At 42.7% G+C, this 23,449-nt stretch overlaps 1 protein-coding gene across 6 annotated transcripts in view; it reads right to left on the reverse strand.

Moving 5' to 3' along the window:
• LOC126284693 (teneurin-4-like) overlaps positions 1-23,449 on the reverse strand; it is an 81,421-nt gene that overhangs the window by 30,510 nt on the left and 27,462 nt on the right. For 5 of the 6 annotated variants that reach the window (XM_049983822.1, XM_049983819.1, XM_049983821.1 and 2 more), the window contains one exon: positions 9,891-10,010. The exons of the other annotated variant lie outside the window; for it this stretch is intronic. In XM_049983822.1, the coding sequence (XP_049839779.1) occupies positions 9,891-10,010 (120 nt within the window). The remainder of the gene's footprint in view (positions 1-9,890; positions 10,011-23,449) is intronic. 6 annotated transcript variants of the gene reach the window in all.

Genomic DNA, 23,449 nt, shown 5'->3' on the forward strand with positions numbered 1-23,449 from the left:
AGTTGAAAGTTGCGACGCCATCACTCGAACAATGACTATGGACGCAATGTTCTGTGGTTTTTTTCTGTCCATCCAAGGTTTGCATTATACTGTTACCTTCTCAATCATGAAAGCTGACTGTGGATTTAGACGAACATCTCTCTGAAAGGGAGGGAATCTATGTGTCCTTCCAAACTATGTAATTTTTTGTAACAACAGCCATTCGAGAGTAGAGATTGGTGCTGACGAGACATCACAAGTAAGTGGGTCCAAGCGATTCCACGTGACCACCACAGTAGACCAACAGCGACTCGGTTCAGTCCAGTCATCTGCCTAGCTCAAGAAATCAACTCTACCGTACAATCTATTCAATGTATTTAAATTGTGTTTTTCAAGAAACTGTTGCTGATGTGATAATGACTAAGATTGTTTCACAACTCAAAGATAACGATGAAGCAAGTTTAGAAAAACTAATAACTTTAAGTAATATAAGGATATTTGTTGCGGTAGTTCTGATAAAATTTTCGTGCAAAGTAATATACTGAAGCGCCGAAGAAACTGGTATAGGCATGCGTATTGAAATACAAAGATACAGAAGCAGGGAGAATACGGCGCTGCGGTCGGCAGCATCAATATAAGACAACAAGTGTCTGGCGCAGTTGTTAGATCGGATATTGCTGCTACTATGGCAAGTTGCCCAGATTTAAGTGAGTCTGAACGTGGTGTTATAGTCGGCGCACGAGCGATGGGAGCATCTCCAAGGTAGCAATGGTGTGGGGATTTTCCCGTACGACCACTTCACGAGCATACCGTGAATACTAGGAATCCAGTAATACATCAAATCTCCGACATCGCTGCGGCCAGAAAAGATCCTGCAAGAACGGGACCAATGATAACTGAAGAGAATCGTTCAATGTGACAGAAGTGCAATTTTTCCGCAAATTTCTGCAGATTTCAATGCCAGGTCATCTACAAGTGGCAGCGTGAGAACGATTCAACGGAACATCATCGATATGGGCTTTCGAACCAACTCGTGTAACTTTGATGACTGCACGACACAAATCTTTACGCCTCTCTTGGGCCAGTCAACACTGACATTTGACTGTTGATGACTGGAAACATGTTGCCTAATCGGAAGAGTCTCGTTTCAAATTTTATCGAGCGGATGAACGTGTACTGGTATGGAGGCAACCCCTTGAATCCACAGACCCTGTATGTCAACAGGGAACTGTTCAAGCTGGTGGAGCCACTGTAATGGTGTGTGGCGTGTACAGTTGTAGTGACATGGAGCCCCTGATACGTCTAGACACGACTCTGAAAGGTGATATGTACATAAGCATCTTGCCTGATCGCCTGTATCTATTCATGTCCATGGTGCATGCCACAGACTTGGGCAATTCCAGAAGGATAATGCGACACCCCAAACGTCCAGAACTGCTACAGAGTGGCCCCAGGAACACGGTTCTGAGTGTAAACACTTCCGCTGACCACCAAACCTCCAGGCTTGAGCATTATTGAGTATATATGGGATGCCTTGCAACTTTCTGTTCAGAAGAGATCTCCACGCCCTCGTACTCTAACGAATCCCTGCAGGATTCATGGCGTCAGTCCCCTTCAGCATTACATCAGACATTAGTCGAGTCCATGCCACGTCGTACTGCGCACTTGTGCGTGCTCGCTGGGGCCCTACACCATATTAGACAGGTGTATCAGTTTCCTTGGCTTTTCAGTACAGTAAAAACGTCGTACCTAGCCAAGATTTATTTCTAGTGAACACCTTTCTTCCGATCGGTAACCGATATTTACGACTGCAATAAAATATTTTCTGATTGATTTCTCTCCATACGATACAGTACTGAAATGTATTTTCAGATTCCTGTAAGAAATCTATATTTCGAATATTGTAACCAGTTTATTGACACTATAAAATTTTTCTATCATGAGTTGAGAATCAATAACAAATAAATACGGTTCTAGGATAATAGGTTTCACTGGGGACGAATTCGAAGTGTGCGGAAATGGAGCTACCGTGTAATATTCTAGTTTAACTAAGACTGATTTGAAAAGTAACATTTATTTACAAAGCAGATAAAAAAACTTCCTGGCAAATTAAACTGTGTGCCCGACCGAGACTCGAACTCGGGACCTTTGCCTTTCGCGGGCAAGTGCTCTACCATCTGAGTTGCTTCGGTAGCTTAGATGGTAGAGCACTTGCCAACGAAAGGCAAAAGTGCCGAGTTCGAGTCTCGGTTGGGCACACAGTTTTAATTTGCTAGGAAGTTTCATATCATCGCACACTCCGCTGCAGAGTGAAAATCTCATTCAGGATAGCAGATAAAGTTCAGAAATAATACATTCCCACAAAATCTTAGACCAGATTTGAATGCAGCACGGAATGTCCTTAAAGATGAGCCACTTTAATCACAAATTCTCAATACCTTTACGTTCCGCAAATAAATTCACCTATTTTATTTTGCTAAGATATCAATCGGGGTTGAGGACATAGTGGAACCAAGTATGGTTACTACATTCAAACAAATTTCTTTTAAGTTAATATTAATATAAATGAAAATACGGCTGGCCTTCAGGCAGCTTAGTTACATTATTAAATGCATTTTTATACTAGGCTCTGCTAAATCACAACCCTTAAACTGCTGAAGAGACGGCTGTCTTTGAAAAGATTTTGGGTGGACGCCGAGAGTCACTTCACTGATCTTCTGACAGCTGACGCAGGCCTAAGACACTTTTATTTTATGTGAACGGCAACCAAACGTAGGTTGACAACAGTATGAAAACGTGTTGGAGGTCACTCATGAGTCGTGAGCAACTTCTGTGACTTATTTAGAAAGCTATGAACACACGGTTTAGTATTCACATTGCACAAAGTTACAAATCCCGAGAGCCCATGTTAATCTCGAGACAGGGAATCGGACACAGACGTCTGTTTTCTGTTGCTGGTGGGGAGCAAATTTATAGTCTTGTTGCAATTTCTTAACAAAACCAGTGCTATGCCCCACTTCGCCATAGCTTCCCAACTGGTTCTATAATTTAATAATTGACACAGTACGAACGATACAAATACTACCTGGCGAACGAAAACTAAATAAAAAAAGAAGCCTAGTTGCCGAGATAAATATTACATTCCCAAATGACGAAAAAAAACAGGACTACAACTGAGTTGCAGAAGGTGAGTTGTCTAACATATTTTAGCTAGAGTAGTATAGTCGTATAACATGAAAAAATGTATGGAAATGATAATCTTTGGTCAGGAGTTCCAACCAGCTTACAATGGACAGTCTGTAGATAAGACTGCTCACACTGGAATTACATCGATTCTCAATTCGGTTGCTATGAGACATTGTTTTACTGTTCTCACATGGCATTGATCTACACAGAGTCAATAACAGAGAGGGAAATGGTAAATTCTCATATGTTTTTCAGTGTGACCACAGAGGAAGGGCGTTAATATACAACAAGAACAGTAGTTGTTCCTGGACTCTTCCCTGGCACACACATCAAGTTACTTCTAAATCTGTCGATTATTTTCGATTTAAGACAACATGGTGCGTCTTCCCTACCACTAAATCCTCAATCTAGTGACAAATCTTGTTTCTCCTTTATTTGATAGATTTTTGTGTGCTACTAACTGAAATGCTTTTCGAATATTCTGCAACTCCTAATTTGCCCTGATCAATGGCCTTCAGATTGTCATTTCAGAAATGTGCGAGTTAAGTTTCGCTTGAGCAATGTTTCAAAATTCATGTTGGTTCGCAAGAAGAAGGTCCTTTTCTTCATGACACCTCATTACCATAGGGTTCAGCATGTTCCCAGATTTTAAAACATATGCGTATCAGAGATACTGGAAGATAGTTTTGTGGATGACGTCTGTTACCCTTCATGTAGGGGGTACAAGTGATTACTTCAAATGGCTCTGAGCGCTATGGGACTCAACATCTTAGGTCAGAAGTCCCCTCAAACTTATAACTACTTAAACCTAACTAACCTAAGGACAACACACACATCCATGCCCGAGGCAGGATTCGAACCTGCGATCGTAGCAGTCCCGCGGTTCCGGACTGCAGCGCCAGAACCGCGCGGCCACCGCGGCCGGCACATGTGATTACTTCCAACTTTTCTGTTACAGGTATGTACGCTATATTATAGCTAAAATGGGACTGGCACTCAACTGCAGATTCTGTATAGAATCTGAAAGGGATTCCATCGGGAGCTGGATCTTATTTCAGTTTCAGCGATTTCATATGTTTCTCCAAGCTAGTGTAATCGTTTATTACCTGTTTCATTCACATTTGAAATACTACCGGAATGAAACTGGGACAGTACTCCTTATGTTCCTTTGTAATCCCACATTGGAAAATGGGGCCTGAGTGTACGTAAACTTATAATTCTACCGTGTAGGGGAAACCACACTTACATTGATCCTGGGTAACGTAACGCCTAGAATGGGTTTGCCCTTTGAATCCGTGTTATAGTAAGAAACTATGAGCGGCATGGAAAGATGAGCAGTTGAATAACCTCATAAATTTGTATGTTGTACAGTACTTTTATCAAAAAAAGGGAGAACATATCCCTCTCTAGCTGTAATTAGATATGAGATAGTTCCCGAACTGAAGCGCTATTTCGTTTTTTATGTCACTATGAAAGGTAAATCATATTAGAATCGCAGTTACAGAGTGTACAAAGCTATTTCTTATTGTGTATAACATATACGCAAAAAATGCAGACTAGAGATTTTTTTTCTGTTGTGGCCTTCATGTTGGCCTACACGCGGCTCTGTCCAGTGCAAGCTTCTTCATCTCCGAATAACTGCTGCGACCTACATCCACTTGAACCTATTTACTGTTTTCACTCCATACTTCTTTCTACATCTTTGATCTCAACCACCTCTCCCATCACCAAACCGTCAATTCCTTATTACCTCATGATATGTTCTGTCAAAATCGATTACTCCTTTTAGCCAAGAAGTGCCACACATTTCTTTTCCTACCTTTTGGCTCCATACCTTCTCAGTAGCCAACTGATCTCCAGCATTCGTCTAGCACTACGATTCAAAAACTTCTATTTTCTTCTTGCCTGAATTGTTGAGACATCCCACAACATAGCAAAGAAGTACTACACAGAAACTACATCCCATAACTGGTCTTTGCATCTGAAACGTGAATAATGAAGAGGAGAGATGCTGCCATATTACAGGCACGAGAAATGAAGTTCCTCGTCGGTAGGGTAGGATTAACAAGGAGAAACAGGACGAGGAAAAAAAGGGAAAGGGAAAAATCGAAAGAGAAACTCTAGCAGAGCAGAATAGAAACACCAAGCACGAGCCCTTAACGGGAATGAAAAACATGAGGATGCCAAAGAAGACAAATGAAATGGGGATGCATAGGAAACGACCAAGAGCAAGACCAACTGATAGAAAGCTGAAAGATGTGGATGAGTATGTTGAAAAAAGAGGCGAGGACTGGCCCAGAGTGAATGTAAAAAAGATGATGTAAAAACCGGACTCGATGCCGAAGCTTGTATTCCAAACAGGCCCAACTTGGAGCAGGGAACTGTTCAAGATGATGATAAATACAAAATGTCTCATTTTCGAAACTTTTCAATTGCTGTTGCCAATCTACATTTTATTTCCCCTCCACTGCGAAAATCGTCGTTTTTTTTGTGACCAAATAGCAAAACTCTCATTTCCTAATATAATTACCTCAGAATCGCCTGATGAAATTCGAATGGATCCCATTACCCCTGTTTTCTTCTTTGTTTGATGGTCATCTTATAAACTCTTTACAAGGCACTATCCATTTCGTTCAGCTGCTCTCGCAAGTCAATTACCATATCTGAAATAATTACGTCATCGGGAAGCCGCAAAACTTTCGTCTGTGTGAACTTTGATTCCCTTTCCAAATTTTTCCTTCGTTTACCTCACGGCTTGCTCACAGATGGAACAATACTGGGGTAGGCTACAGTCCTGTCTCACTGCCTTCTCGATCTCTGCTTCCATTTTACATATTTGGACACATGTATTTACAGTGTGGCATCTGTACCCGTTGTAAACACGGCTGTTCGCGTCACTGTTGAATTGTTTTCGTATATATTTCTCAGACGGCACGCTAACTCCTTGGCTTTCGGTACTTAAAATGGACGCAGTCTCATTCTGATGTTTCGGCATTAAACTTTATTGCTTACATTATATTTCATGTTAGGTGTGCCGCAGTAACATTTGTATTTATTTTTCTGTGCAGATTTGAAATGAACATAGCACAAGACTTTGCAGTGAGAATCATGGTGTCATTCTCTATTTTAAAAAGGAATCACGGCCAAACAAAACTTATGTTGATATGGTTGATTAATTGGGTGATAACTACCATTTTCTAGTCCATTATCAAGAATTTCGTTGCTGCATTTAAAACAAGGCATTTAAGCACAGAATGTGAAAAGTGTCCTGGAAGGCCAACTCAAGTCACAGCTCCGGAAACCGAGGATGCTGTTCATTGCATGGTCCTGGATTATCGGCGGATAAATGCTATAAAAAAAGCAGAAACCCTTTACATATCCTGAGAAAGTGTTGGTCACATTATTCATGAAATTTTGGACATGAGAAAGGTCTGAGACATGGGTTCTCAAATGACATTATGAAGACCAAAAGCGGCAACAAATTATTACTTTGCAGTCAATTTTGGTCCAGGTCCGAGGGATCCTGTTGGATTTTTGGATCGTCTCGTCACCATGGATGGAACATGGCTATAGACTTATGATTCAGACAGAGTTGTTCCCTATAGACTTAGCATGGAGACCGAGTTGTTCCCACGTCCAAATAAGTGTGAAACTCTAAGATCAGTAAACAATGTAGACATAGGCTTCCGAGGCCGTTGTCAGAGTGAATAAAATACTTCTGGGCATGTGACCACATTGTCAGTGTGTAAAATCCTCCGACGTTTCAGTCACAGTTGCAAATGGCCTTCGTTTTTGCTACCCTAAGGAAACTGAGGAACTATGAGGAAGAAAGGAAAACTGTTCACAACGTCGGAGAATTATACACATTGACAATGAGCTCACATACCCAGAAGAATTTTATTGATTATCAGCAGACTAGCTGCTCGTATTCATCCTTTGAGATAAACATAGAATCCTACATACTGACTACTTACAACATGGTAAAACCATGACGGCAAAGTACTATGCTGAACTTCTCGACAAAATGACGAAACTCTTCATTTCCAAACATCAAGGAAATCTGCGAAAAGGAATCTTGTTTGTGAAAGACTACACCTGAAATGGCGGCCATCATGCAGCAAAATACATTAGTGTTCGCTTATAAATCTTTCAATATCCACAATATTCACCTAATCTTCTTTCCCCCCGCCGGTCGGGGTGGCCGAGAGGCTTTAGGCGCTACAGTCTGGAACCACGAGACTGCTACGGTCGCAGGTTCGAATTTTGCCTCGGGCATGGATGTGTGTGATGTTCTTAGGTTGGGTAGGTTTAAGTAGTTCTAAGTTCTAGGCGACTGATGACCTCAGAAGTTAAGTCCCACAGTGCTCAGAGCCATTTGAACGTTTTTCTTCTGTCCCCGCCCATCGCCTCCTCGTATGTACTGATGTTCTGTTCTTTTATTTTACTCAAAAATAGGCTTATACAAGTAGCACAAATGAGCAACAAATTGATATGATCATTGAAGTCCTGAAAAAACGAACAGCGTATTGCTGTTGTTGTTGCGGTCTTTAGTCCTGAGACTGGTTTGATGCAGCTCTCCATGCTACTCTATCCTGTGCAAGCTTCTTCATCTCCCAGTACTTACTGCAACCTACATCCTTCTGAATCTGCTTAGTGTATTCGTCTCTTCGTTTCCCTCTACAAGTTTTACTCTCCACGCTTCCAATACTAAATTGGTGATCCCTTCATGTCTCAGAACGTGCCTACCTACCAATCTTTTAGTCAAGTTGTGCCACAAATTCCTTTTCTCCCCAGTTCTATTCAGTACCTCCTCATTAGTTATGTGATCTACCCATCTAATCATCAACATCCTTCTGTAGCACCACATTTCGAAAGCTTCTATTCTGTTCTTGTCTAAGCTAGTTACCGTCTATGTTTAACTTCCATAAATGGCTACACTCCATACAAATACTTTCAGAAAAGGTTTCCTGACGCTTAAATCTATACGCGATGTTAACAAATTTCTCTTCTTCAGAAACGCTTTCCTTGCCATTGCCAGTCTACATTTTATGTCCTCTCTACTTCGACCACCATCAATTATTTTGCTCCCCAAATAGCAAAACTCATTTACTTCTTTAAGCGTCTCATTTCCTAATCTAATTCCCTCACCATCACTCGAGTTAATTCGACTACATTCCATTATCGTCGTTTTGCTTTTGTTAATGTTCATCTTATAACTTCCTTTCGTGAAGACATCGTTATCTGCGATAGATATATATTTATCTTGTTTTTTTTTTTCTTTTTCCGTCTGTTCCTATATTTTTTATGTTGTAGCGCATTTTTCGTTTGTCCTGCAATATAGATATAAAAGCTGTTTTCTAGATGTAATATATAACTGGAAATTATTTCTTTTCTGGAAGTAGATAATTGATTAGAGTTTACTGAATGTGGAAAGCTTTAATTTTTTTGTTTATCGTTTACTGTAATATGTTTGGTAGAAAATAGTTGGGTAAAGGTATATGTAATTTACTTTAATGTTGTATAAAATAACATTTACCAGAAGTATTGTAATGTTTTGCTACTTGGACAAGGGCGCCCGCCAGTAATTTCTTAGACGTCGACCAATGACAGTGAAGGTCGCTTGCTATTGGTGCCAGTATTAAATAGTGGGTAATTACTTTGAATGAGAGTCGTGTAAAATTGTGGGTTCATCACTCAACTTTGGCATTCTTTTGTTTATCGATGTTAGAATCAAATTATTTTTTGTCAATGTCATTAAATCTTATTTAATATGGATATTCTATGGTAAAGTGGGATTAATGCACGGTCAGTTATTGTGTTGGGAAGTAAAATTTGGAGAAACATCTATTTAGATACGACTTGATTTTGACTGCATTAGTTAACACGGTACTTTTCGGGTATTTTGGCGATACTTAGTGACAGGGTAGAATCGCAGTCGTCACACTTTCAAGACACCGTCCATTCCATTCAGCTGGTCTTCCAGGTCGTTTGCTGTCTCTGACACTACTACAATGTCGTCGTCAAACATCAATTTTTTTTATTTCTTCTCCATGGATTTCAATTCCTACTCCAAATTTTTCTATTGTTTGCTTTTCTCCTTGCTCAATATGCAGGTTGAATAACATCGGAGATAGGCTGCAACCCCGTCTCACTCCATTCCCAACCACTGCTTCCCTTTCATGCCCCTCGACTCTCATAATTGCCACCTGGTTCCTGAACAAATTGTAAATAGCCTTTCGCTCCCTGTATTTTACCCCTGCCACCTTCTGAATTCGAAAGAGAATATTCCAGTCAACATTGTCAAAAGATTTCTCTAAATTTTGCAAATGCTAGAAGAGTTAGATTGCCTTTCCTTAACTTATCTTCTAAAATAAATCGTAGGGTCAGTGCTGACCACGTTTTCCAGCATTTCTATAGAATGCAAACTGATCTCCCCCGAGGTCGGCGAACAGCGTAACGCACTTTAATGGAAATCTGCGAATGTATGCGGTAATGAACGGAACAGCTGTTGGTGCCGCAGCCATTTCGTGCTTGCACGTATCGCGGAAGCGACATCGTCCCCGTGTACGTCTTACAGTCGACTACTGAGTTGTTATTCCAATCTAGTTGTAGGTGCAGTTTCTATCAGAATAAACAGAAGATGAGGTTTTTTTTCATCACCGTTGTTGATTAAGCATCCATGTGCCGAAATGGTCTCAGTGTTACAGTGGAGAGACTCTGCTCACCTCTGCGCGTCCTTGGAAGGCAGGCGATGAGGGTGCAGGCGGCCGTCTTGCCATCAGGGCCGCAGGTACACGTGTTGCAGTCCTGCTTGTAGGTCGTCCCAGGCGTGCAATTCTCCACCTCTGCAATAAAGCACGGCGTTCAATTAGTCAGTTAACTTCCTCGAGGAAAGCTGGCTATCAGAGGAGGAAGATTTCGTAATCACACATTTCTCGTGCATTAGGAAATCGGGAAATTTTGCTATTTCATTTTTATACACTCAAAATGTACGTAAGTTCTAGTTCTGAGTTTCCAAAGGATATAGTGATGAACAGCGAAATATTATAAATACACCGTCAGGTGCGGGACGAAAAGATGACCAAAGCCTGAAATAGGTTCATCCGAAATTTTTACAAACGACCTAATCGTATTCAGAAAGGACGGATTAAATAGAGTTGGTGGTGGATTGTTCATTCTTGTCAGAAGTAGTTTACCTTGTAGTGAAATTTAATTAGATTGTACCTGTGAATTGATGTGGGTATAAACTATAGTTGACAATCGGAATATATTAGTAACTGGTTTCTTTTAACGACCCCTCGACCCGGATGATGCAGTTGCTTAACAGGTCAAAGATAGCGCCATTTCAAATAGGTACCCATTCATAAAATTATAGCTGGTGGAGACTTTAACCTACCCTCGGTATGATGGCGGAAATGCACATTTACAGTCGGCGGTATGCAGAAAATGTTGTCCGAAATCGTACTAAGTGCCTTCTCAGAAAATTATTTCGAACAGTTAGTTCATGACCCTACTCGAGATGTAAACGGTTGCGGTAACGTAGTTCGTTTCTTAGCAAAAAATAGTTCTGACCAAATAAGGATCATCATGACAGATACAGGGGTTGGTGAGCAATAGGGTGTCGTAGCTAGACTGAATATCACATTAATCATGGAATGGAAACACACAGCAACAAAACGTACCAGCGTGACTTCAAACACTTCGTAACAGGGAATGTTCAAAATGTCCTCCGTTAGCGAGGATACATGCAACCACCCTCCATCGCATGGAATCCCTGATGCGCTGATGCAGCCCTGGAGAATGGCGTATTGTTTCACAGCCGTCCACAATACGAGCATAAAGAGGTTCTACATTTGTTACCGGGATTGCGTAGACAAGAGCTTTCAATCGCCCCCATAAATGAAAGACAAGTGGGTTGAGGCCAGGAGAGTGTGGAGGCCATGGAATTGGTCCGCCTCTACCAATCCATCGGTCACCGAATCTGTTGTTGAGAAGCGTACGAACACTTCGACTGAAATGTGCAGGAGCTCCTTCGTGCATGAACCACATGTTGTGTTGTAAAGGCACATGTTCTAGCAGCACAGGTAGAGTATCCCGTATGAAATCACGATAACTTGCTCCATTGAGTGTAGGTGGACGAAACTAAAATGAGCTCTAACATGGAAATTAAGCGTTTCCGGACACATGTCCACATAACATCTTTTCTTTATTTGTGTGTGAGGAATGTTTCCTGAAAGTTTGGCCGTACCTTCTTGTAACGCCCTGTATACCTGATATGAGATGGTGCCGATCTCCCATGGTACACCAAACAGATTAGAACACTTTTACAGAACCAACGCGAAAAAGCATGCCACACATTAAAGAACACAAAAGTCACAATATTGATTAAATTTTACAGAATCTCAGTATTTAGTGGGAACTCTAACGCGAGGTACTTTTAATAGTTTCCACAACGAAATTCTGTCTCGAAATTCGGTAGAAAACCCAAAGAGATTCTTGTCGTATGTTAAGTTCATCAGTGGCAAGACGGAATCAACGCCTTCACTGTGAGATAACAATGGTGATGTTATTGATAACACTGCCACTAAAACAGAGTTACTAAACACGGTTTTCAGATATTCCTCAACAAAATAAGGTGAAGTAAATACTCTAGTATTCAAATCGAGAAAAATTTTACTTAGAATTAGATATCCTCCGTGTATCGAAGAACACTTAAGAAAGGCAAAGCTTCCGGTATAGACAGTATACCAGTTACGTTCCTTTCTGAGTATATCGATTCAATAGTTCCATATTTAGTAATCATATAGAACTGCTCGCTCGACAAGAGATCCATAGCCAAAGACTGGAGAGTTGCACGAGTCACATTACTGTCCAAGAAATGCAACAGGAGTAATTCGCTGAATTACAGACCCTTATCATTAACGTCGATTTGCAGTAGGAATTTGGAACATGGACAGTTCGAACATTATGAACATCGCCATTGGGAAAATCCAAAGAAGGGAAGCTAGTTTAGTACCATCGCGAAGTAGGTGAGAGAGTGGCATGGATAGCATGCATGAGTTGGGGTGGCAACAAAGGCGTTTGTTGCTGCCTCAGGATCTTCTCACGAAATTTCAAATAACAGCTTTCTCTTAAGAGAGTGAAAATCTTTTGCTGATCATCGTAATATATAAGAGAAATCAGAGCTCATATAGAAAGATATAAGTGTTCGTTTTTCCCGAACGCTGTTCGAGAGTAGAATGTCACAAGTGGTTCGATGAACCCTCTACCAGACACTTAAGTGTGAGTTCCAGAATAATCATGAAGATGTAGAAAAGGAGGGTTTTCATTTCCAGTGTTGTCTGAGCAGAGAACACGGAGAATGCGCCAAAGGAACCCTCCCCCCCCCCCCCCCCTCTTAACCCGTTCTAGACATTCACCACGTCATGGGACACAGGCCACTGAGGACACTAATCTGGGATTCCATAAAATCTGTGGTAGTAATGGAAGGAACCATGACACCTGTGGCCTAAGTGAACATTATTATGGACCACCTGCATCCCTTCGTGCTTGATGTCTTCGCCGACGACCATGGCATTTTCCAACCGGATAACTGTCCGTATCACAAGGCCTGATGCGTGCTAATGTGTGCCAAGGAGCCTGATAGTGAATTAGATGTTGGCTACCAAATTCGTCTGATCTGAACCTGGCAGAAAACATGTGGGGCGCTATCAGGAGCCAGCTCCGCGCTCTTAAAATTCCGGCCATTAATTTACGGGATTGCGTGGCATTTGCGTAGACATTTGATACCTCATATCTCCAGAAACCTACAAACGACTTATCGGGTGCATTCATGCAGAACTGCAGGTGTATTGCTATCCGAATGCAGACCTACATGCCAATAGTGGGGGCCTTCCTGTTTTCCTTTGTTTTGCACAATGCTTCCTCCATAACTTCTTCAATTATGAGATTTAACTCTTTCGTTTCCATCCTCTCCTCTTCTATCACCTGCTTATTATTGCACCAAGGATTTTTATAGTGTTTCACCCTATAATGAATTTCTGTTACATCCATCTTCCCAGTAACTCTCCCTGACTTACTTTGCGGCTGTCAACAATTTGTAACGTACATCCATACATAGATGCATATCATAAACTAATTGGATGACAAATATTTCCATCGTGCGAGGGGCAATCACATGAAAACCGGACCATGCAATAGTTCCATTCAAAGGTAATCATCCACACACATTAGGCCATATACCCCATTGGGAGATGAGATGATCAATTCCTGTTTCGTAGAACGCGGCAACCCACTAACGGATCCATAACAGAACCAAGTCTTGCGCTCTCTCGTCCGACTCGTGTCCATACATGTTTTTCCTAAGGAGTTCCAGGCTGCGGAGTATATTTCCCAAACAAATTACTGAAGCGTAGCCTTCGTCCGATTAGCAGTGTGGGGGTGCATGTTATCGTGCACCATGGTGCTTCCGAACAGGTGGAGGGCAAACAGCAAAGCCAGCAGAGGAAATATTTCACATCGCCCCCGTCAAATAACTCCAAACCTATTCACATAAGTTCTGGTAAGGTCTTGATGATCTTCTTTGACCATAGGGGGCCTCTGCTTGTCGAATTCGTCTGGCGTTGAACCACAATCAGTGCCCAGTGCTACAAAGGCACTTTGCAGAAACTGTGATGCACCATAAACTCGAAACGCTCAGAAATGCTGTCACACTAAATCGCCTTATTGCATGATAACGCCCCATCCCTAAACTGCCACAGCGATCAGGTTGAGAAACAGTGCAGCATCCTTCGTTTCGTCAGGATCTTTTACCGTGTAATATTCAAGTCGTCGGTGACCTGAAGAAATATGTGCCTGGCCGACGGTTTCAGTTGGATGACGAAGAGCAAAAATGAACGAAGTTGTGGATTCGTCAGCGGCTAACTGCGTTCCACGAAACGCGAACTGATCATCCCTTCGTTCATTGGTATATATGTCGTAATACGTGAGGTGTTACTTTTCAATAGGACTATTCCACGGTGCTGTTGGGGGCGAGTGCCCCTAATGAAGTAGCACGGTGGGCCCTCACCAGCCATCTTCGGATGAGAAGAGCAAGCAGCAGTTCATTCAGACTCGTACCGAAAGAACCAAATTAACTATTACCTGAAGATTGTTGGTGACGGCCGAAACCGGTAATTTCCATCGAAATTGTATGCGACTGTGAGGACAATGAACTGTTTTAAAAAGACCTTATGAATTAGACCTTATGAATTACAGATGTTCTTATCACACCTGATATATCTTTTATTTTTCCAACGTGGATGTGTTTGGTCCCTTTACAGCCGTCTTACATCATAGTCACGTAATGCATGTACGTTATTTTAATATGTATTCCCTGTTAGGTATCACTCCGCTCACACGAAATTTATACCAGTTCAGAATAACAAAGTTAATGACAGCTGGATGTTCGTGCGGCGGCTATCATAACAGCAACCAATTTTAGATGGAGTATGGCCACTCCTTCTGTTTTGTACACAGTTGTCAGATATCTGAGGACAACAATTGTGGCCATCAAAGCAGCTATTGAATTTTTTCCTGTTGTCCATTGTTTCTACTAGTGGGCGTTGAGAACTCCTTGATTTTTCCTAGTTAAAATGGATGCAGACTAATTCTGATGTTTCCGCATTTAACCTCGTTTTTACATTATATTTTATAGTAATTGCATAAAAGTTAAGTTTGTTTTTATTTTCTGTCCAGGTCTGAAATGAACATGGCACAAGAAAGGAGAGGATTCACATTGATTATCTTTCTTTGAAAACAACATGGCCAATCAAGTTCTTAACAGTATGGCCCATAAATTAGGTGGTACCTATCAAACCTTGTGTTGGCGCATTTAAAACAGAGAGTTACAGAACTGAAGATAGAGAACAATCTGGAAGGCTAACTCACATCACAGTTCCAGAAACTTTTCGTTCCATGATCCTGGAGGGTAACTGCTAAAAGTCAGCAGAAACCCTGGGTGTATTAAGAGAGCCTGTGGGTCGTATTACTCTTGCGAATTTGGACATGAGAAATTTCTCAACCAAAAGGGCTCATAAATGTATCAATGAAGAAGAAAACATGAACGAGCCGTTGCTTCACAGTCCGGTTTGATCTGATATCGCCGGTATCTTGTAGGATTTTTGGATAGTCTCGTCATTATGAATGAATCATGGATACAGTTTTATGATCCAGACACAAAAGAACAGTGCAAAGAATGAATACACAATGGTTCTCCACATCCAGAGAAGTTCGAAACACAAAGATCTATAGACATGTTGCTCAAATCAGTCTTTTGAGATAAAAGCCTGCCCTCAAACTTCAAGAAATATCTGAAAGCAAGACGATATCCGAACACTGAGGAAGCCAGAACAGCTACAGCTGAGTAGTTAGCAGCAAAATCGAAATCAGGTTTCTTAGCAGCTGGACACAAAAGTGCCATAAATGCATTGAGTCCGGGGGGAAATATTTTCAAACCCATAACAGCATCTTTCTTTATAAGCAGTAATCCAGTAATCTCCCCACCCCACCCACAGTATGTACTGATGCCTTGTTTTTATGTATTTAATTCTTGTCCTAAGACGTGGTCTCAAGCTAGCAGTAGAAGTGAGCAAGAAATTGGTAATATACTTATGATCCTGAGAAAGTAAACAGCGTTGTGCACGTTAGATGGAAAGTCTGATGCGAAAGTCTTCAGTAATGAACCTTGTAGCTGTTGTTGATGTACCCTTGTCGTGCATGTGGGTGGCCGGAAGTGACTACATCGCTCTCACCCATGCCTAAGGCTGCGGTTACAGTGGAGTGGCCTGGCACGACCAGAGCAGTTCAGCGCGGCGAGCGGAGAAACAGACCAGAGGTGGTCAGTGCGCGTGAGTATACAGGGTGCTTTTTTCCGTCGTGTACAAACTCTAGGTCACCTTCAAGGCCTGTTAGGCGACATGGAAGGAAGACTGGCCTCAAAATACTCTCGCCAATTATCCGGCTGCACCCATCATGATGAATCGCTGTCTTTATATTATTATCCCACAGAAGACTGTTATGAGAGCTAAAGGTGGTCTCATCTGTGAATGGGATGGATGACACAAAACCCGGAATCGTGATTGTCTGGTGAAGAAGTCAGGGACAAAAGAGCTCCCGATGTGGAAAGTCTGTCGCTAGTAAGCCGCGCACACGTTGGAAGCGATAAGGGTAATAACAACTGTCATGGAGAATGTTCCACACGGCCGTCTGGCTTACCCTGTACTGGCGAGCCAACTGCCTGGTACTGATATGGCTGGCGCCTTCCACAGTGCTAATCACATTTTTCGTCAAGTCTTGTGTCCGAACACTTCGGGTATGTCCTTCTTGAATTCCTGCTTTCTGAAACGACCCTGTCTCAGACAAACGGAGAAGCTCTGTTACAAACGCTGAATGCTGTGTTGATTGTTAGCGGGCATAGGATTCCTGGTGCAGCTTTGCTGCCTGCCAACGCCTGTCATTTGTCTTTCCGTTACTCAACACCAGGTTGGCAATCTTCGATTCGAATACGGAACGATTGTGATTGACGCTGTATGACATCCACAAGAAAATGGGTCAGCAAGAGAAGTTAATAGGGCACAACATTGCCAATCACTAAGGCAGAAGGGGACGCTAGGTAATGACGTATGAGGAACAGTACTATCCTCTAGGATAGTATTCTGTAACTGTTGCTGCATGATACAGCGCGTGTTGGACCGCAGTCTCCGTAACAAAATTTAGTTGAATAAATGGTCTCTAGCATGGAAACTTTGCATGTTCACTAGACCATTTTTGTTCCACATCCTCTCACCTGTCAATCTCTTTGAGTTTGTATACGGTGGAAAAAATCGCACTGTAATTGCGCTGCAAGCAGAGCAGCGTCGAACTGAGGGGCGCTGAGTGAATCAAAGATGTTTGTTTCTGAGAGCTGTTACCGGAGAGTTCGAGTTATTGCAGCTGCATTCGTAAAACGCTGGCAACTATCGGCTGTTGCTGCAGGTAGGAGAGTCAGTACTGTTGCTGGCGCTTCTATTTCTTTTGTTGTACTGTTGAGAATATTGAATCAGCGGGAACCTTGATTGCAGCTTGTTTAATTTGGCATTATTTGTTGGCCCAGCGAGGCAGATCTCATCACAACAGATTCATTCTGAACGAGTTATCCAACGAAGCGGCAGGGCATTTATAAGCAAGTATGTAAAACATTTCCTTAATATCTAACTCCTTTCATTTTCTTAAAACGAGAGTCGATAATAATGTTGAAGTAGAATAACTGACAAATACATGAAAATGGTATCCTATTATGTGGGAATTTCTCAAAACCATCTCATTTGGTTTGTATTGGCTTCCAAAATATACTGCACTTAGCACTCATTATTCCAAAAGCACAATCAGTTATTCGTCGTGGTCGTCCTGGCACGGAAAAGCGTTTGTCGAAATATTCTTTCCCTGGATCTAAAACCCATCGATTGTAATGTTTGATAAAATGCCTCAACAATGGACGTGCCTCATCTGCAATGAAAACAAATGGCAGCCAATTTCTATCTTTGGTAATGGACAGTCTGGTGGTATGTAGGCTCCCATTTTTGCATTAAGGGGAACACACTTGAAGAATTAAATCTACTACCTTCCCTTTCTTTCTCATATCCACTGACATTAGTTTTAATATATTTCCCATAAGGATCTGCAGCTGGTTGTTGTACGATTGAGCGAACATGTTTATCACTATAAAACGCTGTACCTGAATTTTCTGGGCATTTTAGAAAAATTTGTTTGCTCTTAACATCACCGACTGAATTTGGAAAGTACGTTATGTTATATGAATCATTTACAGTGTTTAGAAAATCCTTTTCGCTCCGATATGGTGTGGCTGGAGGTATTCCCCCAACTCTTTGGTAGTTGACTCCACAATTCTTACAATTGCTTATTGTGAATGTCAGAGCCAAGTCTCGTGAACTTCTTCTTGTTGCTAGGAACATTTTTCTTTTCACGAGGGGTCAATGACCATTAAAAATTACTTTATTCCATTGGAAAAGTCTGTAGTTACTTATATTTTATCGCGCTAGTTAAGGAAGTTATGGAGAGAAACCATATGGCAACCTACTCTCCTCTTTGGGTCCTATCAATTGGCAAAATCTTGTTTCGATATCAAACTGTTTACGAGATAGAAGGGTATTATGAATACTTCATTCCCCTTTGTCGTCTGGGCGCCAAAGCAGATCAGAGTATGCTATAAGCAGTCCATTTTCTGCAGAATAGGTTGAGCCACATACCCTATCCCATGTTTCAAGATTACTTGGATATATTAACTGCATTTGCTACGCACCACATATGACCTAACTCGCACCAGACACAAATTCACAGCGACCGCTACTTTTCATGGATATTTTTTTCAGTAACTTGCTTAATTTTGAAATATCACAGTAAGTATGTCAATTAATTAAATGATAAGACGATGAGGATGCAGGCTGCAGGTCTGTCCTCGGGCCACATATACGTACACATGTTGAACTCCTGCGTGAAAGTAGCCCAAGGCGTGCACTTCACCTCGTCTACAATACACGACGGCGTTCATTGTGTCAGTACACTTTCCCATCGAAAGCTCAATATCAAACGAGAAAGATTTAGTAGTCTAACTTACACTCGCTGTCCCTTGCACAGTCTGGCAATTTTACTGTTTGAAGTTTGTCTTATTTTATCAAAAATCCAGTCACAGACCACAAATGTTTATCGGTCACGCTATTAATTGATTACCATCTTCAGGCATGACCACATGAATAACCAGCTCGATAAATACTAGTGGTCCATAACTAGATTTAAAATAAAATAAAATAAATAATTACTGGATCGCCCGAGAACCGTAGTGCGACAATGTTCACATATCAAAAATGTTTTGCATCTCCGAAGTTCCCAGAAATCCTGAAGATAGGTGACTGTGGATACTGTATCACAGACGAAGTCCCTCTGAGTGTTCAGAGATGTCACTAAACCCACCCAATGATTTAAACAACCATGCATGAGCAGCGTCTATTAGAGGAAGAGGGTCTGACAGCCGATCACTTCCAGTCATTCCGCCAGGAAGGAGGTACACGGTTCATATTGTCTGTAGTTCAACCGTGCCTAGACGGCCAATACGGCGGTTCGATCGCGTCGGCAACGTTACTTTGTGCCAGGATGGGCTATCAAAGAGGGAAGTGTCCAGACGTCTCAGAGTGAACCAAAGAGATGTTGTTAGGACATGGAGGAGATACAGAGAGACAGGAACTGTTGATGACATGCTCGCTCAGCCCGCCCAAGGGCTACTACAGCAGTGGATGACCACTACCTACGGATTATGGCTCGGAGGAACCCTGACAGCAACGCCACCATGTTGAATAATGCTTTTCGTGCAGCTACAGGACGTCGTGTTACGACTCAAACTGTGCGCAATAGGCTGCATGCCTTCAACCCATCAGTCGTCGGAGACGTGTCTGGAGCCAACCCGATCGGGCTGAACGCCTTAGACACACTGTCCAGCGAGTGCACCAAGGTGGATGTCCTCTGCTGTTTTTGGGTGGTTTTATGTGGGCCGACGTACGCCGCTGATGGTTATGGAAGGCGCCGTAACGGCTGAACGATAGGTGAATGCCATCCTCCGACCAATAGTGCAACCATTTCGGCAGCATATTGGCGAGACATTCGTCTTCATGGACGACAATTCGCGCCCCATCTTGCATATCCTCTGAATGACTTCCTTCAGGATAACGACATCGCTCGGCTAGTGGCCAGCATGTTCTGCAGACATGAACCCTATCGGACATGCCTGGGGTGGATTGAAAAGGGCTTTTTACGGATGATGTGACCAACCAACCACTCTGAGGTACCTACACCAAATCGCCGTTGGGGAGTGGGACCAACTGGAACAACAGGGCTTTGATGATCTTGTGGATAGAATGCCACAACAAATGCAGGCCTGCATCAATGCAAGGAGAAGTGCTATTGGGTATTAGAGGCACCGGTGTCTACAGCAATCTGGACCACCACCTTCGAAGGTCTCGGTGTATGGTGGTATAACATGCAATGTGTGGTTTTCACGACCAATAAAAAGGGCGGAAATGATGTTTATGTTGATCTCTCTTCCAATTTTTCTGTACAGGTTCCGGAACTCTCGGAACCGAGGTCATGCAAACCTTTTTTTGATTTGTGTTGCAACTCTTAAATTTCAAATTTACGCCTTCAGTGTGTATTAGCGAGGAACGTCCGTTTAAGTTCCAGTTCTTAAATTTCAAGGTGCATCATGAAAAACACATTGTCAGGAGATATGGAGACACCTCATTACTTCTGTTGTCTGAACAGATGTAGTATTTCGCATTTAAATACGCTGATGAGGCAGAAAGATTATGACCTCTGCTCGTCACTAGAATGAATGCGCCACGATGGCATTGTGGGCACGTGGGGCCGTAATGAAAGTACCGGATGGTTGTAATTAAACTTGCCCTATTTAACACGTTACAACACAGAAACTAAGTATCGCACCAGTACCGAACTTGGTAGCATTAATGTCCAGAGGAAGGGATGCACGATTTCCATGCGTCACAGCGGCACCGTTCAGTTTCAACTATGACCACCAGCTGCCGGCATCGCTCATCGTGATTCATAGACCCACACACCAGACCAGTCGCAGTGCACTTGTTGACGCTATTGGTGTAGCTCTGTTATCAAAACAACAGTAATGCTGCAGCTGCTCTTCGAGAACATCGCCCGCTGAAAGAATTACGGAAGCGTCCTCTTTCTCCACCTGCTGTGTGGAGCATGATGAAGAAGTTCGGATCAACTGGAGAACTGGGCGTCACTCTGGGAAGAGGATGACGATCGGTTGCACCAAAGGTGGCTGATCAAATCACCATTGCTATGTCAGACAATGTTACACGCAATTCGCGATCGTCAGGCAGTGCGTGTGCTTTGTCACGACAGATGAACATCCCGTGGTGCACTGTACGGAAAGTGCTTTGAACCATTCACATTGCTCGTGAAGTTCACCTCCTTTTGAAAGCCACATTTGCAAACGATCGAACTATCGGCACGATCAACTGTCTCACTCCTTGTGATTTCTGATTGTCGAGTTTGCCTGAAGGACAAGGTTTTATCAGGGGAACATTCACACATGTACTGATCTGAAGCGCGGCACATCAAGAGGAGTAGCCAGCATACCTACGGACATGCTTCGTTCTGCTGTGCAAAATGCAATCCTCCGCTTTCAGACTCTGCTGGGGACTGAAGGGCGCCTACTGAGCCCTTTTGTAGCTGTTACCGGTATATAATGGTATCATGTACGTTAGCAGCACTTTAAAAGTGTTTCAGTTGAAATCATTCTGGATTATTTCTCCTTCTCGCTGGCCAGAATGGCCGAGCGGTTCTAGGCGCTTCAGTATGGAACCGCACGACCGCTACGACCGCAGGTTCGAATCCTGCCTCGGGAATGGATGTGTGTGATGTCCTTAGGTTAGTTAGGTTTAAGTAGTTCTAAGTTCTAGGGGACTGATGACCTTAGATGTTAAGTCCCATAGTGCTTAGAGCCATTTGAACCATTTTTCTCCTTCTCATGTCCTTAAAATTAACACTACCAAGTTTGGCCCTTGTACAGTAATTAGTTTCTATGTCGTAATGTGTTAAATAGAAAATTTTAACCATAAACACCCGATATATACGCAGAAGATAAGAATGGCAACCACTCTAGGAATGACACAAGCCGGCAAATGGGGAAATCCACCGATGTAAGCGACTTCAATAAAAAGCAGATTGTAATGCCCCGGCGCCTGGCAAACAGCGACGTCTGTCTGCTGCTCACGATCTGACTTGTAGGGAATTTTTGGAAAGTAGTTTAAGGCGCCAACGGCCTTGCCGCAGTGGTAACACCAGTTCCCGTCAGATCACCGGAGTTAAGCGCTGTCGGCCGGGGCTAACACTTGGATGGGTGACCATTCGACTGAGAGTTGTTGGCAAGCGGAGTGCACTCAGCCCTTGTGAGGCTAACTTTGGAACCACTTGATGGAAGATTGTACTGAAATTAAGGAGGATCTGCAAAGAATTGACGAATGGTGCAGGGAATGGCAATTGAATCTCAATGTAGACAAGTGTAATGTTCTGCGAATACATAAAAGAAAGATCCTTTATCACTTAGCTACAATATAGCAGGTCAGCAACTGGAAGCACTTAATTCCATAAGTTATGTGGGAGTAGGCATTAGGAGTGATTTAAAAGGAATGATCATATAAAGTTGATCGTCGGTGAAGCAGATGCCAGACTGAGATTCATTGGAAGAATCCTAAGGAAATGCAATCCGAAAACAAAGGAAGTAGGTTACAGCACACTTGTCCGCCCACTGCTTGAATATTGCTCACCACTGTGGGATCAGTACCAGAGAGGTTTGATAGAAGAGATAGAGAAGATCCAACGGAGAGCAGCGCGCTTCGTTACAGGGTCATTAATAATCGCGAAAGCCTTACGGAGATGATAAGCTCCAGTGGAAGACTCTGCAGGAAAGGGCTTGTTCAAGCTTTTGTTCAAGCTTCTAGAACATACCTTCACCGAGGAGTCAAGCAGTATATTGCTCCCTCCTACGTATATCTCGCGAAGAGACCATGAGGATAAAATCAAAGAGATTAGAGCCCACATAGAGGCATACCGACAATCTTTCTTTCCGCGAACAATACGAGACTGGAATAGAAGGGAGAACCGATAGAGGTACTCAAGGTACCCTGCGTCACACACCGTCAGGTGGCTTGCGGAGTATGGATGTAGATGTAGATGTAGAAGCAGCGGCTCCGGACTCTGAAACATACGATCGGGAGAACGGTGTGCTGACTAAATGCCCCTCCATATTCGCTTGCAGTGTCTCCTATGGTTGAGGATGACACGACGGCCGGTCGGTACCGCTGGACCTTCATGGCCTGTTCGTGAGGAGTTCGGAGGAGAGTTAAAGGGCTGTGACAGCACGAGTAGGCATTAAGGTGTTCTAAGTCCGCGCCTCATCAAACCAATGGAGGTCACATGGTGGCCTGTCCCTTAAAGCAGGGTAGGAGGGCAACTGCGACAGCCCTGAAAAGAGAGTAGGGTGCTGTGCAGACACACTGTTTTGGAGTACACCGTACCCTAATTTACGTTAGCTGTGTAATCAGTTGAGTAAATACCTCCGGAGACGTAAGAGATGCTTTTCGAATTCATGTTATGGACAAGTGCAACTGTACTGCGTTAGAAATGTGGACCAAACAGCCATGAAGCAGACGCTTATGTT

Source organism: Schistocerca gregaria, chromosome 8 (genome assembly GCF_023897955.1).
Source record: "Schistocerca gregaria isolate iqSchGreg1 chromosome 8, iqSchGreg1.2, whole genome shotgun sequence".
NCBI classification, from domain to species: domain Eukaryota; kingdom Metazoa; phylum Arthropoda; class Insecta; order Orthoptera; family Acrididae; genus Schistocerca; species Schistocerca gregaria.